The sequence below is a fragment of the Enhydra lutris genome, unplaced genomic scaffold (genome assembly GCF_002288905.1).
Source record: "Enhydra lutris kenyoni isolate GAN:26980312 unplaced genomic scaffold, ASM228890v2 scaffoldscaffold45, whole genome shotgun sequence".
Lineage (NCBI taxonomy): Eukaryota > Metazoa > Chordata > Mammalia > Carnivora > Mustelidae > Enhydra > Enhydra lutris.
The window spans coordinates 9,602,104-9,619,399 of record NW_019154129.1 but is presented as its reverse complement, the minus strand read 5'-3'; the positions used below and the strand labels follow the sequence as shown (position 1 = coordinate 9,619,399).

General features: G+C 47.7%; 1 protein-coding gene across 8 annotated transcripts in view; it reads left to right on the top strand.

Moving 5' to 3' along the window:
* Nucleotides 1-17,296, top strand: part of LOC111156037 (RNA binding fox-1 homolog 1) — a 600,640-nt gene that overhangs the window by 531,146 nt on the left and 52,198 nt on the right. For all 8 annotated transcript variants that reach the window (XM_022516606.1, XM_022516607.1, XM_022516604.1 and 5 more), the window contains one exon: nucleotides 14,339-14,471. In XM_022516606.1, coding sequence (XP_022372314.1) covers nucleotides 14,339-14,471 — 133 coding nt within the window. The remainder of the gene's footprint in view (nucleotides 1-14,338; nucleotides 14,472-17,296) is intronic.

Genomic DNA, 17,296 nt, shown 5'->3' with positions numbered 1-17,296 from the left:
AGCAAAATTTTCATTAACACAGGACGAGTATTATTAATTTTTTTTACCTTAGGGGGCAATATGCTCAACATAGCCCTTCTTTGCTTAAAGTTTGAGAGTCTGTTCATCGTGAACTTTTTTAATAATAATTTTAAGTTTTTAAAATATTACAGTGAAGTATGATTTATCCTGATTACTGGGGGGGTTTTGGTGCCACCTCCTCTTAAATTTTGCACCCAGGGTGAGTGCTTAACTGGTCCTACGTTAGCCCAGCCCCAAAATAAAAAAAAAAATAATAGTAACAATACTAATATTAACTCATGGTTATTGAACCTTTACTTTATGAAGGGCATTCCACTAAGCCCTTCACATGAACTTTCTGCTTTAATCTTCACAAGAAAAGTGTAAAATATGATTATGCCCCTTTGTGCTTCAGAAAATTTAGGATTAGAAGGATTAAGAAATGTGTCCAAGGTGACCCAGCCAGATTAATTTAGAACCCAGCCTAACTCAATCCCAGGCCTCCCGTCTTCACTGGTCTCTAAATGTATCCACGGGCAGCCACGTGCTCTGCTCCTGGAAATGTCCAAGCAGGGAGGGGTCAAGGGCAGCTTCTAGGCAGCCATCCGGCCTCTGCATTCAGGCCAGCATTGTGCTTTCTTCTTCTCATCCCCGGATTGCTGGAGAGGCGGTTCTTCCGTGTCTGATCTGCCCGGTCAGGGATTGGCAAAATAGTTCTTTAAAAGGCCAGAGAGTAAATATTTCCAGCCTCGTGGGCCATCTGGTTCCTGTTGGCAACTACTCAAACTCTGTCGCTAGCTTGAAAGTAGCCACAGACACTGCAGAATTGAACAGGTGTGACTGTGCTTCCAATAACACTTTATGGACCAAAACAGTCCGCGGGCCAGATGCGGCCCGAGGGCGGCAGTTTCCGGACCCCTTTGCTAGGCTGGCATTCTTATCTGGAAGGGCCGGACTCCAGACAGCTGGCTACGATGGAGAGGAGATCAAGAGGGACCTTCTTTTCAATGTGCACCTTCATGGGTCTTTTGTACTTTGTGCCCTTTGGTCACATTTCAAAAACCAGTAATGGATGGTAGGCATGTCAAAAGATACCCTTCTCTTGGTACTGATCGAAGTAAGGTAGATACATGAATTCGGGCTAAATAGGGTGGATTGGCTGAGTTTTGCCCTCCTAACGAACACCAAACAAGTGTGGAGTTGGGGGTATCATTTTGGTGCTATTGGCTTTCTCCAAGACTGGCCGTAGCTCCCCTGGGATAAGTGGTGAGACTCCATTAGCGTACTGAAGATGCCTCTTTGTTAGCCTGGGCTGATTCTGGCACTCCGGCAATTTCCAATCATGCTGGTCTCGAAGGGCCTCCACAGTGGATCTTTCTCATCAGGAACCCCTGCCTTGCTCCTTCTAAGTCTGTGGCTCAGCGCTGTGGTGACAACACACCTGCGTCCTCTATGTCATCATCTCGGAAATAACTCCTCCCATTCTTTGCTCGTTTTCTCAGTCCTTTGTTGGGGGAGGGGGTTAAAAGGCGTTACTTCATTTAACCCACTTCTATCAAGTTGTTTCTATATACCAGGTGCCTTTCCATGTAACGTAAGTACTTCGTGAGCAAGGTGTCCGCTCTCTAAGAATTATTTTATTTAAATTCAGTTCAATTAAGCAAGGCGTCCTTAAGTCAGACTCTGTAGTGTGGTGATCTCATGGGCGAGACAGATGATGGATACGTGATGCTAATGCCTCCGGACTACAAACAAATTTCGCATGTCGATATTTGGGGGTCCTACCCGACAGGAGGCTTGCCCTCTGTTAACACGGCATTTTGAATGCCTCTTGGTAGCTCAGCTAAACACTGACGTTCTCACCATCCTCCCGCGTTATCCATAGACGCACTAGGCCACCGAACTCCCATTTGTGACACTGAACCCGCGCACAGGGAGATTTTGAGACATCGACTGTGCCGTGCTCTGCCTGTCACCTCAGAGCACACGCCCGATCTAATGCCCAGCAACTGCTCACAGCTGGACACAGCTATGCAGCTACCCCCCCCCTGCTCCCCAAACCCCCGTGTCATTCTGTCTCCATCCCCAAAGCACCATCTTTCTGCCCAGCACCGCCACCGGCCCCTCTTCCCCACGGCGTGGCACAGCATGCCGATTTGTGAGCAGCTGGTGTTTAAGAGTTTTGTACTCACTCCTGTGTTAACTCATCTCACCCAGACTTCTTGAACGGCCTCTTGAACAGGCTCAGTTTTATTTTCAATCCACGCCCCACCATCGCCCCAACTGGGTCAGCGCCTTCATCCACAGCCGCAGTTGACTTGGGCCGACTCATGATCCTGGACCCCTCTGTTGTGACTGTTTTGCCTCTTTAAAAAAAAAAAAAAAAAAAAAAAAGACAATTTCCGGGGGGGGGGTGGAATGCACAAGTTGAACCTCCTCCGTTGTTTACAGAAGAATCTGGAAAGAAGCAGCCACATTTCTGGCGGCTGGGGTCTAGCTCTCTTGGCGCGTTGCTTATTAATCTCCATGCAGAATGGTGGCTCTTGTCTTTTGCAGATGGGGGTCTCCCTTCTGCAAAAGGCTGCCAGTTGCAAAACCTACCATCCCGTGGTGTGCCCCCAAACATCTTATTTGTCTTGATATTTCTTTCACAGAAATACATATGACAGATAAGGAGTCACTGGAGAATGGTTTGCTTTGTGTCAGACAGATATTAAAACAATAAACTACGTTGCCCTGGGATTCCAGTGCACACACAGCCAGAGAACAAGGCCGAGACGAGATGTTTCTGGAAGGCAGCGAGGCAGTCGTTCTGAGGGAATTCCCTGGAAGCTCCACGTCCTATGATGGCGTTGACAGAAAGTACTTTTTAATGCTCACGTTTTTGTAAGACCAGCAAACACGCGGGTGCAGCTCCCGCGCTGAACTCCTGGGCCATGCCTGCCTTCCGCTGGTCCTTGGCAAAGAGGAAAAAGAAACCCTCCAAAGGGTTGGGCAGCTTGTTTTAGAGTTCATTTTTTTTTTTTTTTAAGCCCTTGTCTGTACTTCATTTGCTTTCTCGAATGCATATAGACTTCAAATGGGGGAGGGGGCTATTCCGTGTTCGGACTGAATATGAACTATTCTGGGGCCAAAAATAAGATCCTGTGTGTTTCCTGGAATATAAAAGGGGGTAGCTTGATGCTTTGGGGTAGGTGTGTACTCCTGGGGGACCAGGCTTTGCAAATGGAGCCAAGTCCTATCTCAAAGTCAGCATGGCCGGGAGTGAACAGCTTAGAAGGGGGAGTGAGAACAGCGAGTGACATATAATTCAGGCCTCGGAGAGGGGCTCCTTGGTACTTCTTGCCCAGAAATGTGTCCAACCACAGAAGTGGCCCCCTCCTCCCCCTGCCTCGTTTCTTTTCAAAAGCAAATCTCCCTGTGCAGTGCAAAGAATGACGAAAGGAAGCTGATCTTGCCTCCCTGGAAGGGAAAAGAGCCTGGCATAGTTCATTTAAACATGATAATTTAAACACTCGCTTCTCTCCAAAAACACCATTTTCTTAAATCATGTTTTCATTTCTGTAAAAGGACTGTCATGCCAGAAGCTATTTTATTGCTCCTGGAGAATTTGAGGGGAGTGTTCACAAAATGCAGTTTTTAGGACCAAATAACACACCACATATTTTCAGTCCAGTCTCCTTGAGTTTTGTTTGCATGCAGTGTAGACTCTGGAAGCCTAATTGCTTTTTATGTAAACACGAACGTACCAGAACCACTTCCGCAGGCGCACCTGCCCACGGATATATCTCACGCCCAGGTTCCAAGAAGCATTTCCCAAAAGATTCTTTTCTGCCGGCAAACCCTAGTCCCCCAGTATTGGTTTTGCAAAATTCTCCCTGAGCCACCGTTAGTTCATGACAAGACCTGGATTCGGCCAGAGGTGGGTCTATATCCTCACAGTACACCAGCGGTTTGACCTTGCCCAAATCTGATTGCTGGGAGCGTACTCACCACTGCCCGCCCACTTGTGACCTTCCTTGTGTGAAGAGTCATTCAGGCTGCTTGAGGCACTGTGTCCCCTCAAATCATCGGCTACACTTTCCCTTTCTTCCATAGAAGCCACCTTCTCCGGGACTTTTTTTTTAAGTTCACCAAAAAAGGTAGTCTGGTATGTTTATGTTGGTCTAGTGACTGGACAGCTGATTTCCGAATGGTTTCCCTCCAGCCTGTCAACGCTGGGGGTTGGGGGAGAATTCCAGCTCGGGTACCAGGCAGGCAATCCACAGATCCCAATGGCACCTGTCCTCGAGTTTTGCATGGGGTGTGACTCAAAGGGTTGGGATTCTGGTAGAAACTGATTCTCCAAATCCGAAGGCCCTAACCCTGGCCAGCTATTCCCACAGTGGTGGCTGGAGTTGCATCGTGTACCCGTCCTGGGAGCCCCCACCGGTCCCCTCGGAGGGCATCACCTGCAGGAGCTCCAGCAGCCCCAGAGAACCACGGGAAACCCATCCCACCACGTGAAGTTAATTCATCTCCCTTGCCTTGTTTGCTGCGTGGAGAGGCAATTCACCAAGCTCGCGCTTCCAGCCACCTGTTAGCCAGATCATGAATGATTTAACAGTTGAAACTTTGCTATATATAGGCACTCGATAAAGTAATTATTTATATAAATTATTTGCCTTTTTTCCCCCCATGGCTACCTGATGAGAGCTAAATTGACACTGCTACAGGTGCTGTCAAACGAACCGAGTGTGGCAAATCTCCTCTTCCAAATTAAAACAGATCTCAGCCTCTCACGGCTTTGTCTCCAGCCTTCCTTCAAATAACAAAAAGCACCTTTGCAAATGCCTTCCGCGGTCCCGTCAGGTTAAGCCCTCCAAGATTGAGATTCATTCTCGTTGTGCCGGATGAAATGTTACAGAAATCCTGCCCGGGGTGGGTATTGTCAACACCTGTGAGCCGACAGATCACAAATACGTCTTCTGCAAAGTGCGAGTGTATCTGGGCACGTCCGGCAGCCACGGTGCTCGCCGCGCATGCCCGTTCGGTTCATCAGACTGTTTGTAACCCAGGGGAGAAGAGGCAACAGCCAACTTCGGGAGGTAAGCGGGAGTAATGTGGCAATTATTTGAAAACCAGGGCTGCCATCCTCATTCAAAGACCTAGCGATGAAAGGAATTTCCATGTAAGCATTGTGTGTGGGTATTGTGGACGCTTTTTGAATGTGTTTTTAAGTTAGGAAGCGTTTCTGCTTTGGGAACCCCAGGCTCACTGCTCAGACTAGATCATCCCTGGGCGTTCACTGCGTTTAGTTTTCTTTTTTTTTTTTTTTAACCCCTGAATGACTCGTCTGTTTCCTTGCTAAGGAAGAGACTGTTTGTAATGGAGTCATGAGTGAAGTGATATTTGATAACAATATTAATAAATCGGTTATATAGAGAAAAAAGGGCATTACCCAAATATCAGGAAAGGTTTTTTTGCAGGTCTCTCAAATCTTGGAGAAGGGTTCTAGTTGAAGTTCGTCGTAAGGAACTCATTATTTTGACAGTAATGAAGTTTGTGTATAAACGCCATGCTAGGGGACCCCAGGTCCCCATTGCTGGGAGAGTCTGTTTCCCCGGTATTTTGGGAGACGAGATAAGCCAAGATGGAGAAGGAAAATGGCTTGTTGTAGACTCTTACCGGGAACACAAATCAGTAGTGATCCCTCTGGCCTGTATCCAATTAGTAGAAAAGGAGCAGAGCCTTTCCAGGTGTTTTGAAATCTCAGCGCCTAAACAGAGAACAGAAGCAACAGCACCTACCCTCCCCCTCCTTCCAGCTCCTGCCCCCAACCAGGAGCATATTGAGGTCTCCTGGAGGTTTGTCAGCGGATTCCCCTGCCAATTCATTCCGTCCATGACGCATTGGGCCGCTTGTCTTGGTTGCGGTATGAATATAGGGAGAGGTTGTAGTAACTTACACTGCTCTAGGAGGCCATAGGAGGAAAGTGAGAACGGGGAGTCCTGAAGGAGAAAGGAGAGAGTGGAACTAGGAAGTTCTTGCCCAGGGCTGACACGGGATACCTTAGTCCCAATTGCCTCGTTACTTTGATGTGTGATAGACGAGATGATGGGCTCTAGTGTCAGGCTGTCTGAGAGCACTGGGCGAGTTTCTGGGCTGCGTGACATCTTCCTGCTCTCCCCAGGAAAGGGAAGGTAGCAGTAATGCCTGGCTCGAATGGTTTCCTGAAGATTTACTGTGTTAACCTTTGGGTCTGGCGGTTAGCAAGTGTCAGTAAATCGTAGCCGATATACAGTTGAAGCTCCTCTTTCGGATAATGGAGTATGGGAGGTTGGACTTTGCCCAACTGGGATCACCGCTTTGCTTTCAATTTTCCAGTTACCGTTGTCTGGACTTTCCTCAAGTCGGGTTGAGTCCCTCCTCACTCATGTCCTCGAGAAAACCCGACTTTCTCTTAGCATGTGCGCCTTTCCTAAGCAGCGTGGTCGCAACTCTCACAAGTTCAAGGACTGTCCCCCTGTCCTCCCTTCCCCTACCCCCCTCCCCCCATGGCTGAACAACTGTGACATTCTGAGTGCATCTGACAACATCCTCAATAAACATTGCAGTAATTACCCTAGGCCAGGTAACCCTGGAGGTGTGAGAGACACACAGTTGTGACCAAAATAAGGTCCTTAGGACATCCCCACGGAGAGCTGTGTGATGAGGGTGCCATTCGATGAAGTGGTCAAGGCCAGATGAAACCAGGGGAGGAAGCAGGTTGGGGACGGGAGTGGCCGAGAGACATTGAGGAGGCGGGGAGAAGCCCTTGGAGGAGGAAGGGACAATGGAGCCAGCATTTGAGTGAGCTGATCAACTCCATGTTTAGGGACAGGACAAAGGAAAGAGAACATGCAGAAGCCACAGAGAAGGAGCGGCCAGAGGAGGCTGGAGCAGAAGGCAGCAGCGTAGCCTCCAACAGCAAAGATTTAGGTCAATAAATTCAGCTCAGGCAGTCCAGCCAGGACAATGTCACCATCTTCCCCCCCCCCCCTTCAAATAATGTGCTTTTCTCTCCAATTTCAAGTTCTTGCCCATTCTTTCAACACATCGTCATCAGACCTAGAACAGCCAAGAAACTTCTGGCTCATTTGGATTAGGCTAAAACTTTTGTACCAATGATGCTACATGGAGAGATTCAATTAGGGTGCGCAATGTTTTGTGAGCAACTACCACCCATAAAAAGTTAATTAATCAGGGCTGTGTCAATTTCCTCGTGCCATGTCAATTTGCTGCCAGGTAATTAATCACTAATCACCCACCAAGCAGCAGGCTGGGGGGACCATCCATGAGCCATTTATTGTCTTTTCCCAAATAAAATGGCACGCACAGCCAGGAAGGAACACATCTTGCCTTTCATAATATTTTTATCGACACTTTTGCAAGTTGTAATGGACTGCAGGAACAAGAAGCTGCTGTTCAATGGGATATGAATATTAAGGAAACCAATGAGTGGAGATTTATAGGACATTGCGTTTCTGTTATGTCAGTTTTGAGATTAAACCCAGCAAATGAACAGTGAAAAATTACTCTTCCATGTGGGGAATGGTGATTAGACTTGTACATTAATTAGAAATTTTTGTTTTCCTATTCAGTGCATCTCAAATGAGGATGTCCTGTAAGGAACTGTTTGTCCAAAATGTGGATTTATTCACTTCTAAATAGCAGTATTTAATATCCACATGCATTTTGAAATGAAACAAGAGTCCGTCCCAAATGTGTTTCAGGGATAGATAGACGAGAATACGAGAATCAGAGATTCCAACAAATTAAGTGGCTATTTTGGTCTTTTTGTAAATGACTGAATGGTTGGAACACCCCCCGCCCCTTTCTCTCCCGAAACCTTGAAATTGCTGAATTTTAACAAAATTGAAAGCCTTCCCATTTTTATTTTGACCTAGAACTAAATGTGCGCCATCGTATTAAATTTCCCATTTAGCACCATTCAAAGAGAGTGACCCAGTTGCGTATAAATTCTGCTATAAACCAATTTGATGTACTTTTGTTTGAGATTCATTTTGGGGAAAAAAAAAAGCAAACATTTTTGTCATTTGGGAAAAAAATCATTTTTTTTTTTAACTATTCATTGTGATGTTTATCACACAATACTCTGCCTCTGAAATTGAGCTCAAGCTGGTTATTTCACTTCGGCATGTTACCTACTATGCCACTTCTTAATTTACGGTCCAGCCCATGAAACAGGAGTTCCCCCAAGGGGAATCCTGCAGAATGGTGAACCTGCTGTTGAAAGCACGTCTGTACCCCCAGACTTGTGTAAGCAAACGGTTCCTACCCTAAATTATCCACAGAGCAATTCAACCCCAAATCCGCACGGACAGCTCTGGGTCTCAGACCACTGCAGGGGTGGGCGAAGGAGAGAAGGGTGGGGGGACGAAGAGCAGCCCTCCCCTCCATTCTTTTTTTTTTTTTTTTAATTTATTTATTTGACAGAGATCACAAGTAGGCAGAGAGGCAGGCAGAGAGGCAGGCAGAGAGAGAGGTGGAGGCAGGCTCCCTGCTGAGCAGGGAGCCCGATGCGCCTCCCCTCCATTCTGATGGAACACCTTTGCCAGGGCATCTGGCAACCTCATGCAAATTCAAACCAGCGCACAAATGCAAAGAATAATTGCCCATTACCACGGCTGTATATTTTTATGGCTTTGATGCAGACTCTGCCCCCCTGTTGGCTTTTGCATCTGCTACTCTTCCATCTCTCCCAAAGCTCTAAAACTTTAATATGCACTTTATAACCCTCAAGTATTTTCCACTGGTTTTGTTTCTTCTTTGGGGATTTCCGGGCTGGTGAGATGATCTCATTTGTGTTTATTTCGAAGGTAAGCACCATATTCGTAAACGAGACGGAGGGGGAGCGTGCACGTTCATCACTGTAAATACACCGAGTGCGGAGCTCGGAGGAGGGGGGAGGTGGCGGGGGCTTTGTCTTTGATGGGAGACAGGCAGGAAGCAGTTGACACTCTGGTAAACGGGCCATTTGGCGGGTTGATACCCCCACACATCTTCCGGTTAAAAATGTTGATTCGCCTTGATATCGTGCACATCGCCTCGCACATCACAGCAGGCCTCTCGTTACATCCCTGAAGTTTCCATTTCATTGAGCTCCGTGCTATACGACTCCTCGTGCCCAAGAACTGAGCAAGTTATCCCATGAACACTCCCCCAAAATATGCTGCGGGTATCCGTCTAGCTGAAGGTTGGGAGTGGGTCGGCCGGGGACGTCGATGTGTCACCGAGATGCGCAATTGGTGTTTGCTCTAAAAGCTCTTGCCCTGTTTCCTTTGAAAGAAACTCATTTTTAGCTTATGAACCAAATCCAATTTTCGTGGCCGTGATACCAGATTTTTCACTTTGATTCATGCTGGATAAGGTTTAAGAGGGAACCTTTCCAGTATAATGAACCTGTGTTGTTGTTTTGTCTCGTCTCCTGTCTTCTTCCCTTGTCTCCCTCATGCCAACAACCAAGGATTTATACTGGGTCTGCAAAGCAACCTGAATACTTTCCATTGTTCCCCAGTGATGCTCTCTTTACATGTTTATTAACTGGAAGTTCAGCTAGGGGAAAAATAAAATCAGTTCCAACACCAGGGTTTTAAAAATGCCTATAATCTGGTGTCTTTTCTTTCTAACCCTGTCCTTTCATTAACAAAGAGGCTTTTACAAACATGGGACAGGGTGACAGGTTTATGACTTTTATTAACATTGATTTACTCCATTCCAGAATCAGAGAGGACATTGTGAATTTCCATTTGTCATTTTTGCATTGGATTTATTAAACATTTATTGCCCACTTACTGGATCCAAACTCCTGAACTGGGGTATTGATAGACAATGTGATAACTTTGACTCAACAAAAGATAGGTGTCACGTCCCAAAGTAAGCACATAATTGAGATGTCTTCTATGTGGTTCAAGGATAAAGTCATTTTGGTTTTGTTTCATCTGATCTGAATCATCTGTCTAGGTAATTGCTTCAAATATGAATTTAACCGTGTCCCAGCATCAGCAAGCCAGTGCACATGGTAGGCAAGTAAACGAATCTGTTCCTTCTGTCCTAAGTGGAGTCCAGAGGAAGCTTAACAAACAGTTGTGGGTGTTTTGTTTTTGTTTTTACCCACGCAATCGAACATTTGTTTTAGTGGCAAGAGAGTCACTCAGAATCCTAAACCAGCTTCAGGGCGGGGAGACTTCCTCTAGTGGGGATGAGGAGAAACACGGAAGGCTCAGCCACAGATCCGAGGAGTTAAGGATTATAAGCAGGTTCTATCCATTGTTCCTTGTGGCACACATTTACTGTACTCAGAGACTCCAAATTGCTCAGTTGTCGGAGAGCACTGTCTGGGGTTCGGTGAAGGAAAGAACCTGACCCCACGGGCCCTTTCATAGGTATCAGTGTCTGGAGGGGAGGGGGTTGGTTTGCATTTGAGCCCTTCTTTTCCCCAGAACAAGAACCTGATCTCCAAATCCCAACATAGCACAGCAGTGAATGTGAATTTCAGTGAATTAAGGTTTTGCAGTAATTCCAAGTACAATACTTTGATCCAAGTCCTCTCCCTTTTTATCAGAACCACACATACGCCAAGTGTGGTTGCCATTCCCGGGGCCAGCCCAGCACCTGTGAGCCCAGCTGTAGAAGTCACTTTTACAGGGATCCTGACCGAGGGCCTGCTGTGTCGTTGGCCTCCATGTAGGTTCGACTCCTGGGCAGGACACCTCGTATAGAGGGCAGTGTTCCAGAAGGTGCAGGGTGACGAGGCTCTGCCTCTACGGTCCCAGAAGGAGGGAGATGAACACAGGTTCACCTCCAAAGGGTATCCACGCACCTGCTCCGTGCCGGGCACTCTTCTGAATCAACAGATGGGGAGCTCTCTGCCCTCGCAGAGTGTACGTTGTAGCAACAGCAGGAGCCCCACTCTCTCCTTTCTGTCATCCAAGCTACTTGATAGCGAGGACACCCGGGGAGCTTTGTGGCTGCTTCCTTCCAAAGGAGATTAAGACATAAATACAAGTAGGAAGCAAGGGAGGAAGGAAGGAAAGGAGGAAGGGGGAAAGAAAGGTCAGAATAAGAAGGAAGGAAAGCAAGAAGTCAAAGAGGAAGCAAACGTTCATTAATCGTGGTAACTAACCAGAGGCTTCATAAAGAGACTCCTCAGTAGCAGGAGACGGGTACCAAGGAAGGGACAGCTGAGCAAACCATCCATCCACCTGGGAGACACCCATGCTTTCTGCATGAAGCCTCGGGTCCAAAGCATCACGTGCGGGACCTTCTTATCTTGCCTAAGGCCACTTGGCCTCCCAGAAAAGCAAGTTTTCAACCCAGGAGTGGATGTATTGTCCTTGCTGGGTTCCTTTAACAAAGTAAGAATCCCTCTAACTTGGGATTAGGCCCGAGTTAACTGGGAAGAGCCCTGGAGAGCCTTCCGTGGAGACCTGTCCTACCTCCTCCCGCTTCAGGAGGGACACCTCCCCCCCCTGTAGGCAAGGGACACACGAGGAGTCCTGGCCCCGCGCTTTTGAGCAGCTCATGCTGCCCTGCTCCCCAGCCTAGCTTCTGTTTCATGTTGTATCTCAACATCTAAATCCTCTAAGAATTATTGTAGAACCTGCTTGTCGCTGAGAGGGATCTGGTCTCAGTGTGCGCGGGAGCCGGCGATAATGAATGGGTCAGCATAATTACCGTGTCTCCTCACACAGGCGGCCAGCTGCTCTGCCAGATTGTGAATTTTTCATTTTCTTTATTTCAAAATCCAGGGCGTTCCTATGAAAACTTAATATTTGAACTGTGGCAAGGTGGAGTTGGCGTCACAGCCCCGCTCACTCATTTTCTCGCCAGTCCTGAAGCAAACAGCTCATCTCGCATGACTTCTGGGCTTTTATGGTGTTAGGACTTACTGGCTTTCCCCATTAGGATGGACACCTCTCCGCGAATTCAAGCACGTTGGTTGAAACACAAGCAGGGGGTTGTGGGTGAGCAGAGGCGGGGAAGCTGAGAATTAAGGACAGCTGCGTAATTTGACATGAACAACAATAAGAAAAAGAGGTTAAAAACAACATGTTTGGTCTTTTAAGACACAAATGGAAAGATAAAATCATTCTGAATCACTCGCGCAATCCCAGCATCGTACCCTCCTTGGTGAGAGAAAGATTTGGTGGAACCCATGAGAACGGGCAGAAAATAGCAAGTGACAGTCAGTCTGTCTGCACTTTGGGTTCAAGGGCTCTGTTCCAACCCCCGCGATTCTGTGGGGTGTAGGGGCTTGGGGATGGCTGCTGTGGGGGACCCCACCCACTTCGTCTCCCCGTCCCCGGCCAGCCCCACGCAGCTAGGATACAGTGTATCCAAGGACATCGCGGCTAATAAACAGATCAGGTGAAAGGCTTCTGCTCCTGAGTGTGGTGGTGAGAAGGGGAGCAGCCCCCCACTGGCAATTTTAATATAAGCTGCAGGCAACTTCAACACAGCACGAGACATAACATCTTGCAAGCGGTTAGGTGCTCCCCAAAATGAGCTCCCGGAGGGAGGTGTGCGTCTGCTGATGACCTATGTTTGCGAGCCTCCCTGGCGGTTGGATGTTCTGAAGTTGGAGGCTCCTGTCCCTCCCAGTGCCGTCTGTCCTAAAAACACTGTGTGAAGTCCCAGGAGAAAAGGAGCAGTAGAGAGGGGGTGGCATGCAAGGGAGGAAACCCTTGCTTCCTTCCACCTGTTTCTCCCTCCCTCTGGAAATCTCCTTTTGTGTCGGGGAGCAGTTGGGAAAGGAACCTGGGACAAGGAGGGGGGTTGGCTGGAGAGTCTGTCCATCCTTTGACCTGTCCACAACTTACCGGTTGCTCTCTTGTTTACGTGTTTAAGACACCCCTACATTCACTCAGATATCCAAAGTTTAGAACCTACTGTGGATAAATCTGGGGGGCTTCCGCCGACTTGGGGAGGCATAGGCAGAAGCAAAGATGGACGGGCGATGGGGGGAAAAGCCAGGAAGAACTTGCTGGATGATAGGGGACAGAAAAGGTAACACACTGACAGATTCCCTCTTTTTGAAACCATTACCCATGAGAGATTGGGTGTTCTGGGCCTTTGATACAGATCTCCTGCCTCAGTGGATTCCCCTGTATGATTTCCCAGAAATGTGCCTCCTCCCTGGAATGCCATTCAGGCGGGCACCTTGCCTGCAGTTCAGTGGGGATGGCACGCTCGGGGCTGGCCTAGCGAGAGTGCTGTGAGATTGCGCAGAAGTGGTTTCCTGAAGGCTTCCTGGGCCCCGGGTGCGTCTGGATTTACAGACACCCTAGGAGGAAGGACATCCCACGCAGAGGCAAGAGAATGAATTTTCAGGGGTCTCTGGCATCAGGCTTAATTTCCCTCTTGACTCCTCAGCAAGCCATCCCACTCAGAGAATTTACCTCCAAGAAGGAAAACTCAGCCCACACCCTCTTAAGAGCTGAGTTCCCAGACTTCTCTACAATTACGGTTGGTGTGTGCGCCTAGCTGTTAAATGGTTTGCGGGCTGATGGGACATTGGTAACGGTTCGTTTCTTGGCGCATAAGGGGTTTGCACACTTGTGATGCATGCACGTGTCTGCAGGAAAACTATCTTGCAATTTAAGAACTTTAACAAGCAGTAGGTGTACATAAAGGAAAATGTGGGAAAGAAAAATGGGATAGGGAAGGCAATCAGTAGACAACAAACACACACACACATTTCAGCCCCAGAAATAACTAGGGACACATTGAAATATGTACGCATATGGAAATGCAAGTGTATGCATATATACACGCACATATAAACATGCCTGGGTACACACCCACATACACGTGTGTAGACACCGTGTACACATGGACATACATGTTCACTTACACATGCACACATGTGCTTGGCTACATTGTATACGTGTATTGTGTGCTCAGACACATAAATATCTCTTACACACGGTATACATGTGTGTGCAGGTAGACACCTAGATCCTGGCAACACAGCGCATACTTCGTGCATTCCGCCTTTGTAGAATTTTAACTTTGAGCAGTGAGCTTGTCGCCTGTTACCACGAATTCTTTGTAAATGCTTGTCATTTACCATGTTCTCTTGGGCACAGGGACCGACCCCTTAGGCAACCCACTCTGTCTGGAATCGGACCTTGACCTCCTCCCTGCTGGCCGCCTTTGGAACCCCGCCTCCCTTCTCCAGGGACGGTGTCCAGCCTGGGGCTGCGGGGAGAAGGGTCCTGGGTGGGCGGGTTGCCCTCCGCAACCGGTGTGCTTCTGAAAGCCTTTGCTCTGCTCTCTCCTTTCCCACCCACAGTGCCCGGCTTCCCGTATCCAGCCGCCACCGCCGCGGCCGCCTACCGAGGGGCGCACCTGCGAGGCCGTGGCCGCACCGTGTACAACACCTTCCGCGCCGCGGCGCCCCCGCCCCCGATCCCGGCCTATGGCGGGTAAGTGGGGCAGCCCCCCCTCCCCCCGCGGCCCTGCGGCGGGCCTCCCGCACCACCCCTCCTGGTTGTGAGTGCATGCTGGTCTTGACTGTCCCACCAGAACCGCCCCAGCATGCAGTCCTGCGCGCGCCTGCCGTGGAGCACCTTGCAAAGAGAACTGAAAAATGAGTGTAATTTGTCCTGTCATGGTTGGTGCCTTTAAGCATTCTACATGTCACATGTTGTTATGTAAATTCTCTCTGAGACTGAATGCTGGAGAACAGAAAAATGGCTACAGCCAAAGATGGATTTCTGATGATTGCAAACATCAGGTTATTAAGGAGGTTGGATCACATTTGCCCCTTGAATTCCGTCCGTGGAGGGACACGGAGTCCCCAAACGTCAAAGTTTGCTGGAGTGGTCTTGCTCCCCTCCCCCAAAGACACCTTGCTCGTCAAGGTTTATGAGCCCTTGCCTGAGAAGAGAAAATTAGGTGTGGAGTTAAATGCAAACGTTCAAAAGTTCAAAGACATTGGAAGTAAGACCCGTTTCATTTGGATTTTCCAAAATGGGCCTTTGGCTTCCTCTGTAAGAAACTGTAATTCCCATTGGCCGTGTGGTATCTGTGTGCAGGGACTCTGGTGTTGCCGAGCATAGATCAAGGAATGACTGGGAACGCCGAGAAACTGTGGTCTTGGTGGGGTGCGCGGCAACACTGCAATACTATGCTTTCTTTCCTCCTGTTCAGGGCTCCTTCTGGAACATTCTGGCACCCCTGGTGTCAGGGAGAAAGGGGTGTCTCTGCCAGTCCTCGGGGATGTTTGGACTGTCTGGAGACATTGTGGGTTGTCATAGCAGGAGCAGGAAGGTACGATGGCATCTAGGAAGTGGAGGCCAGGGACACTGCCTGACGTGCACAGTGCACAGGAGGGCCCCCAAACATAGACGTGTCAGGCCCCAAATGTCAGTAGCGCTACTCAGAAAAACGCAGCTATGCCTTGGCCGACTGGATCTGGTCTGTGAAAAAGTATATGGCTGCGTTCCAGGCTGTATGAAAAGGGTTAACGCATTTTTTAAAAGCTCTGTTGCTTATAAATCTTTTAGAAAACCTGAATTAGCCTAGATCATCTCTCTATTATACTGACGACAAAGGGAACCACTCTTTTTTTCATTATTTATTCATATCTCACCTATTGCAGAGGTGTTTCAAACACAGACACAATGAGACAAAATTCAGAATATAAATAAATGAAAGTACATGGAATCATCAGGAGAAGAGAACACAGGCAAAGATACCAGCCCGTGTCCATTGTTTCTTGTGTTGTTGTTAGCCTTGGGTCACTTCTCGGTTTCTTACTGGACAAAACAACAGTGAAAATTCCTTTCTTGTGGAGAGGTGGTGCACAATACCAAACCGAGGGTGAATTTGTCCTGACTTCTCCCCATCCTCCAGAAACATGCGTCTGCTCCTCCTAAGCCTTTACCTGACCATGTACTACAAGGAAGCATCCAGAGTGTTAATCATTATTTCCAGCCCCACAGTGTTGAGCCCATTTTATAGACCCAGAAATGTAGAAATAAAGATGTGTTATTCCCAAGGTCACACGGCAAGCTGTTATGAGGGAGGGGAAAAAAAAAAACCCACCAAGTTACCCTGTAGGCTCATGTAATTACTAAAGCAAGATTCATAAGCCATAAATGCAAAATCACATGTTTATACCACATTCATTTGTCTGAAAATTATTATCTTATCTTAGTAGATGGTAATTGCAGCTTTTTGGTATATGTGTTCTCAGTATCTCACTACTATACTGAACAGGAAAAAAAAATAAAATTATATGGCTTATCCTCACATGAACAATTTATAAAAATCTCAAAATCACACACCTGCCGTAAAATTGAAATTCGCTAACTTACAATCATCTCGCTCTTTGCTGGGAATAACCGTGCATAACTAATTAATGCCACATTCACCAGGGAGACACACAGGCATCTCCAAATGGTGAAGCAACGTGTTGTGACTGCTTTCAGACGTGACTTAATTTAAATATTCCGGCAATATTCCTATCATTTTGGTTATAATGGTACCCTGTGCCTCTTTGCTGGTAATATTCCAAATGGAATCCTGAAACCACCCTTAGTGGTAAGATGAAATTCTCAATATTAGGAGGAGGAGGAGGAAGATACAGAAGGGCTAGGGGTGTGTGCATGTGTCCATGTCTGCGTGTTCTAGAAGAGCAAAGTGCTGGTTGAAAATAGGAAATTCAGCGAGGGTGTCTTGCTGTATTGCAAACTGTGTGGAGTGCACTGGCTCCAAATGAGAACGTGTGAACCCAGCATCTTAAATGAAGGTTTCCCTTTTCCTCTGTTTGTTGGTTGAGGCTGCAGGAGACTGAGGGCGGAGGGGCAGCTCATTTTTGGAAAGAAAAGCAGAGGACAGCAGAGAGCAGATAGGGGCTGGAGTGGTAAGAGCCCTGAGCTTGGGTGGAAGCAAAGAGCAGAGACTGGAAACCAGAAACCTACTTCTGTTTCCAGAAGGTGACGTTTTCAGGATTCAGGTCATTCAGGTGATAGTGTGGATTTCCTGTAGCCGTTTGTGTACCAAAGTCCTTTGTGGGGAGATTTGTAGAGTCGACCCATGTCTTTACTCCAGTGCAGTTCAGCCTAACACCCCTTTTCTCCGTTCCACACACTGTCTTGCACTTTCAAGGAATTCCTTCCAGTTAGGGACAGGGGCACCCCATAAGCTAATAATTTCAATAAATGTGCTAAGGGAGAAGGGTGTTGTGTGAGCACCAAGGAAGGTCCCTTAGCTCAGCTTGGGTTTTTAGAGAAGGCTCCAGAAG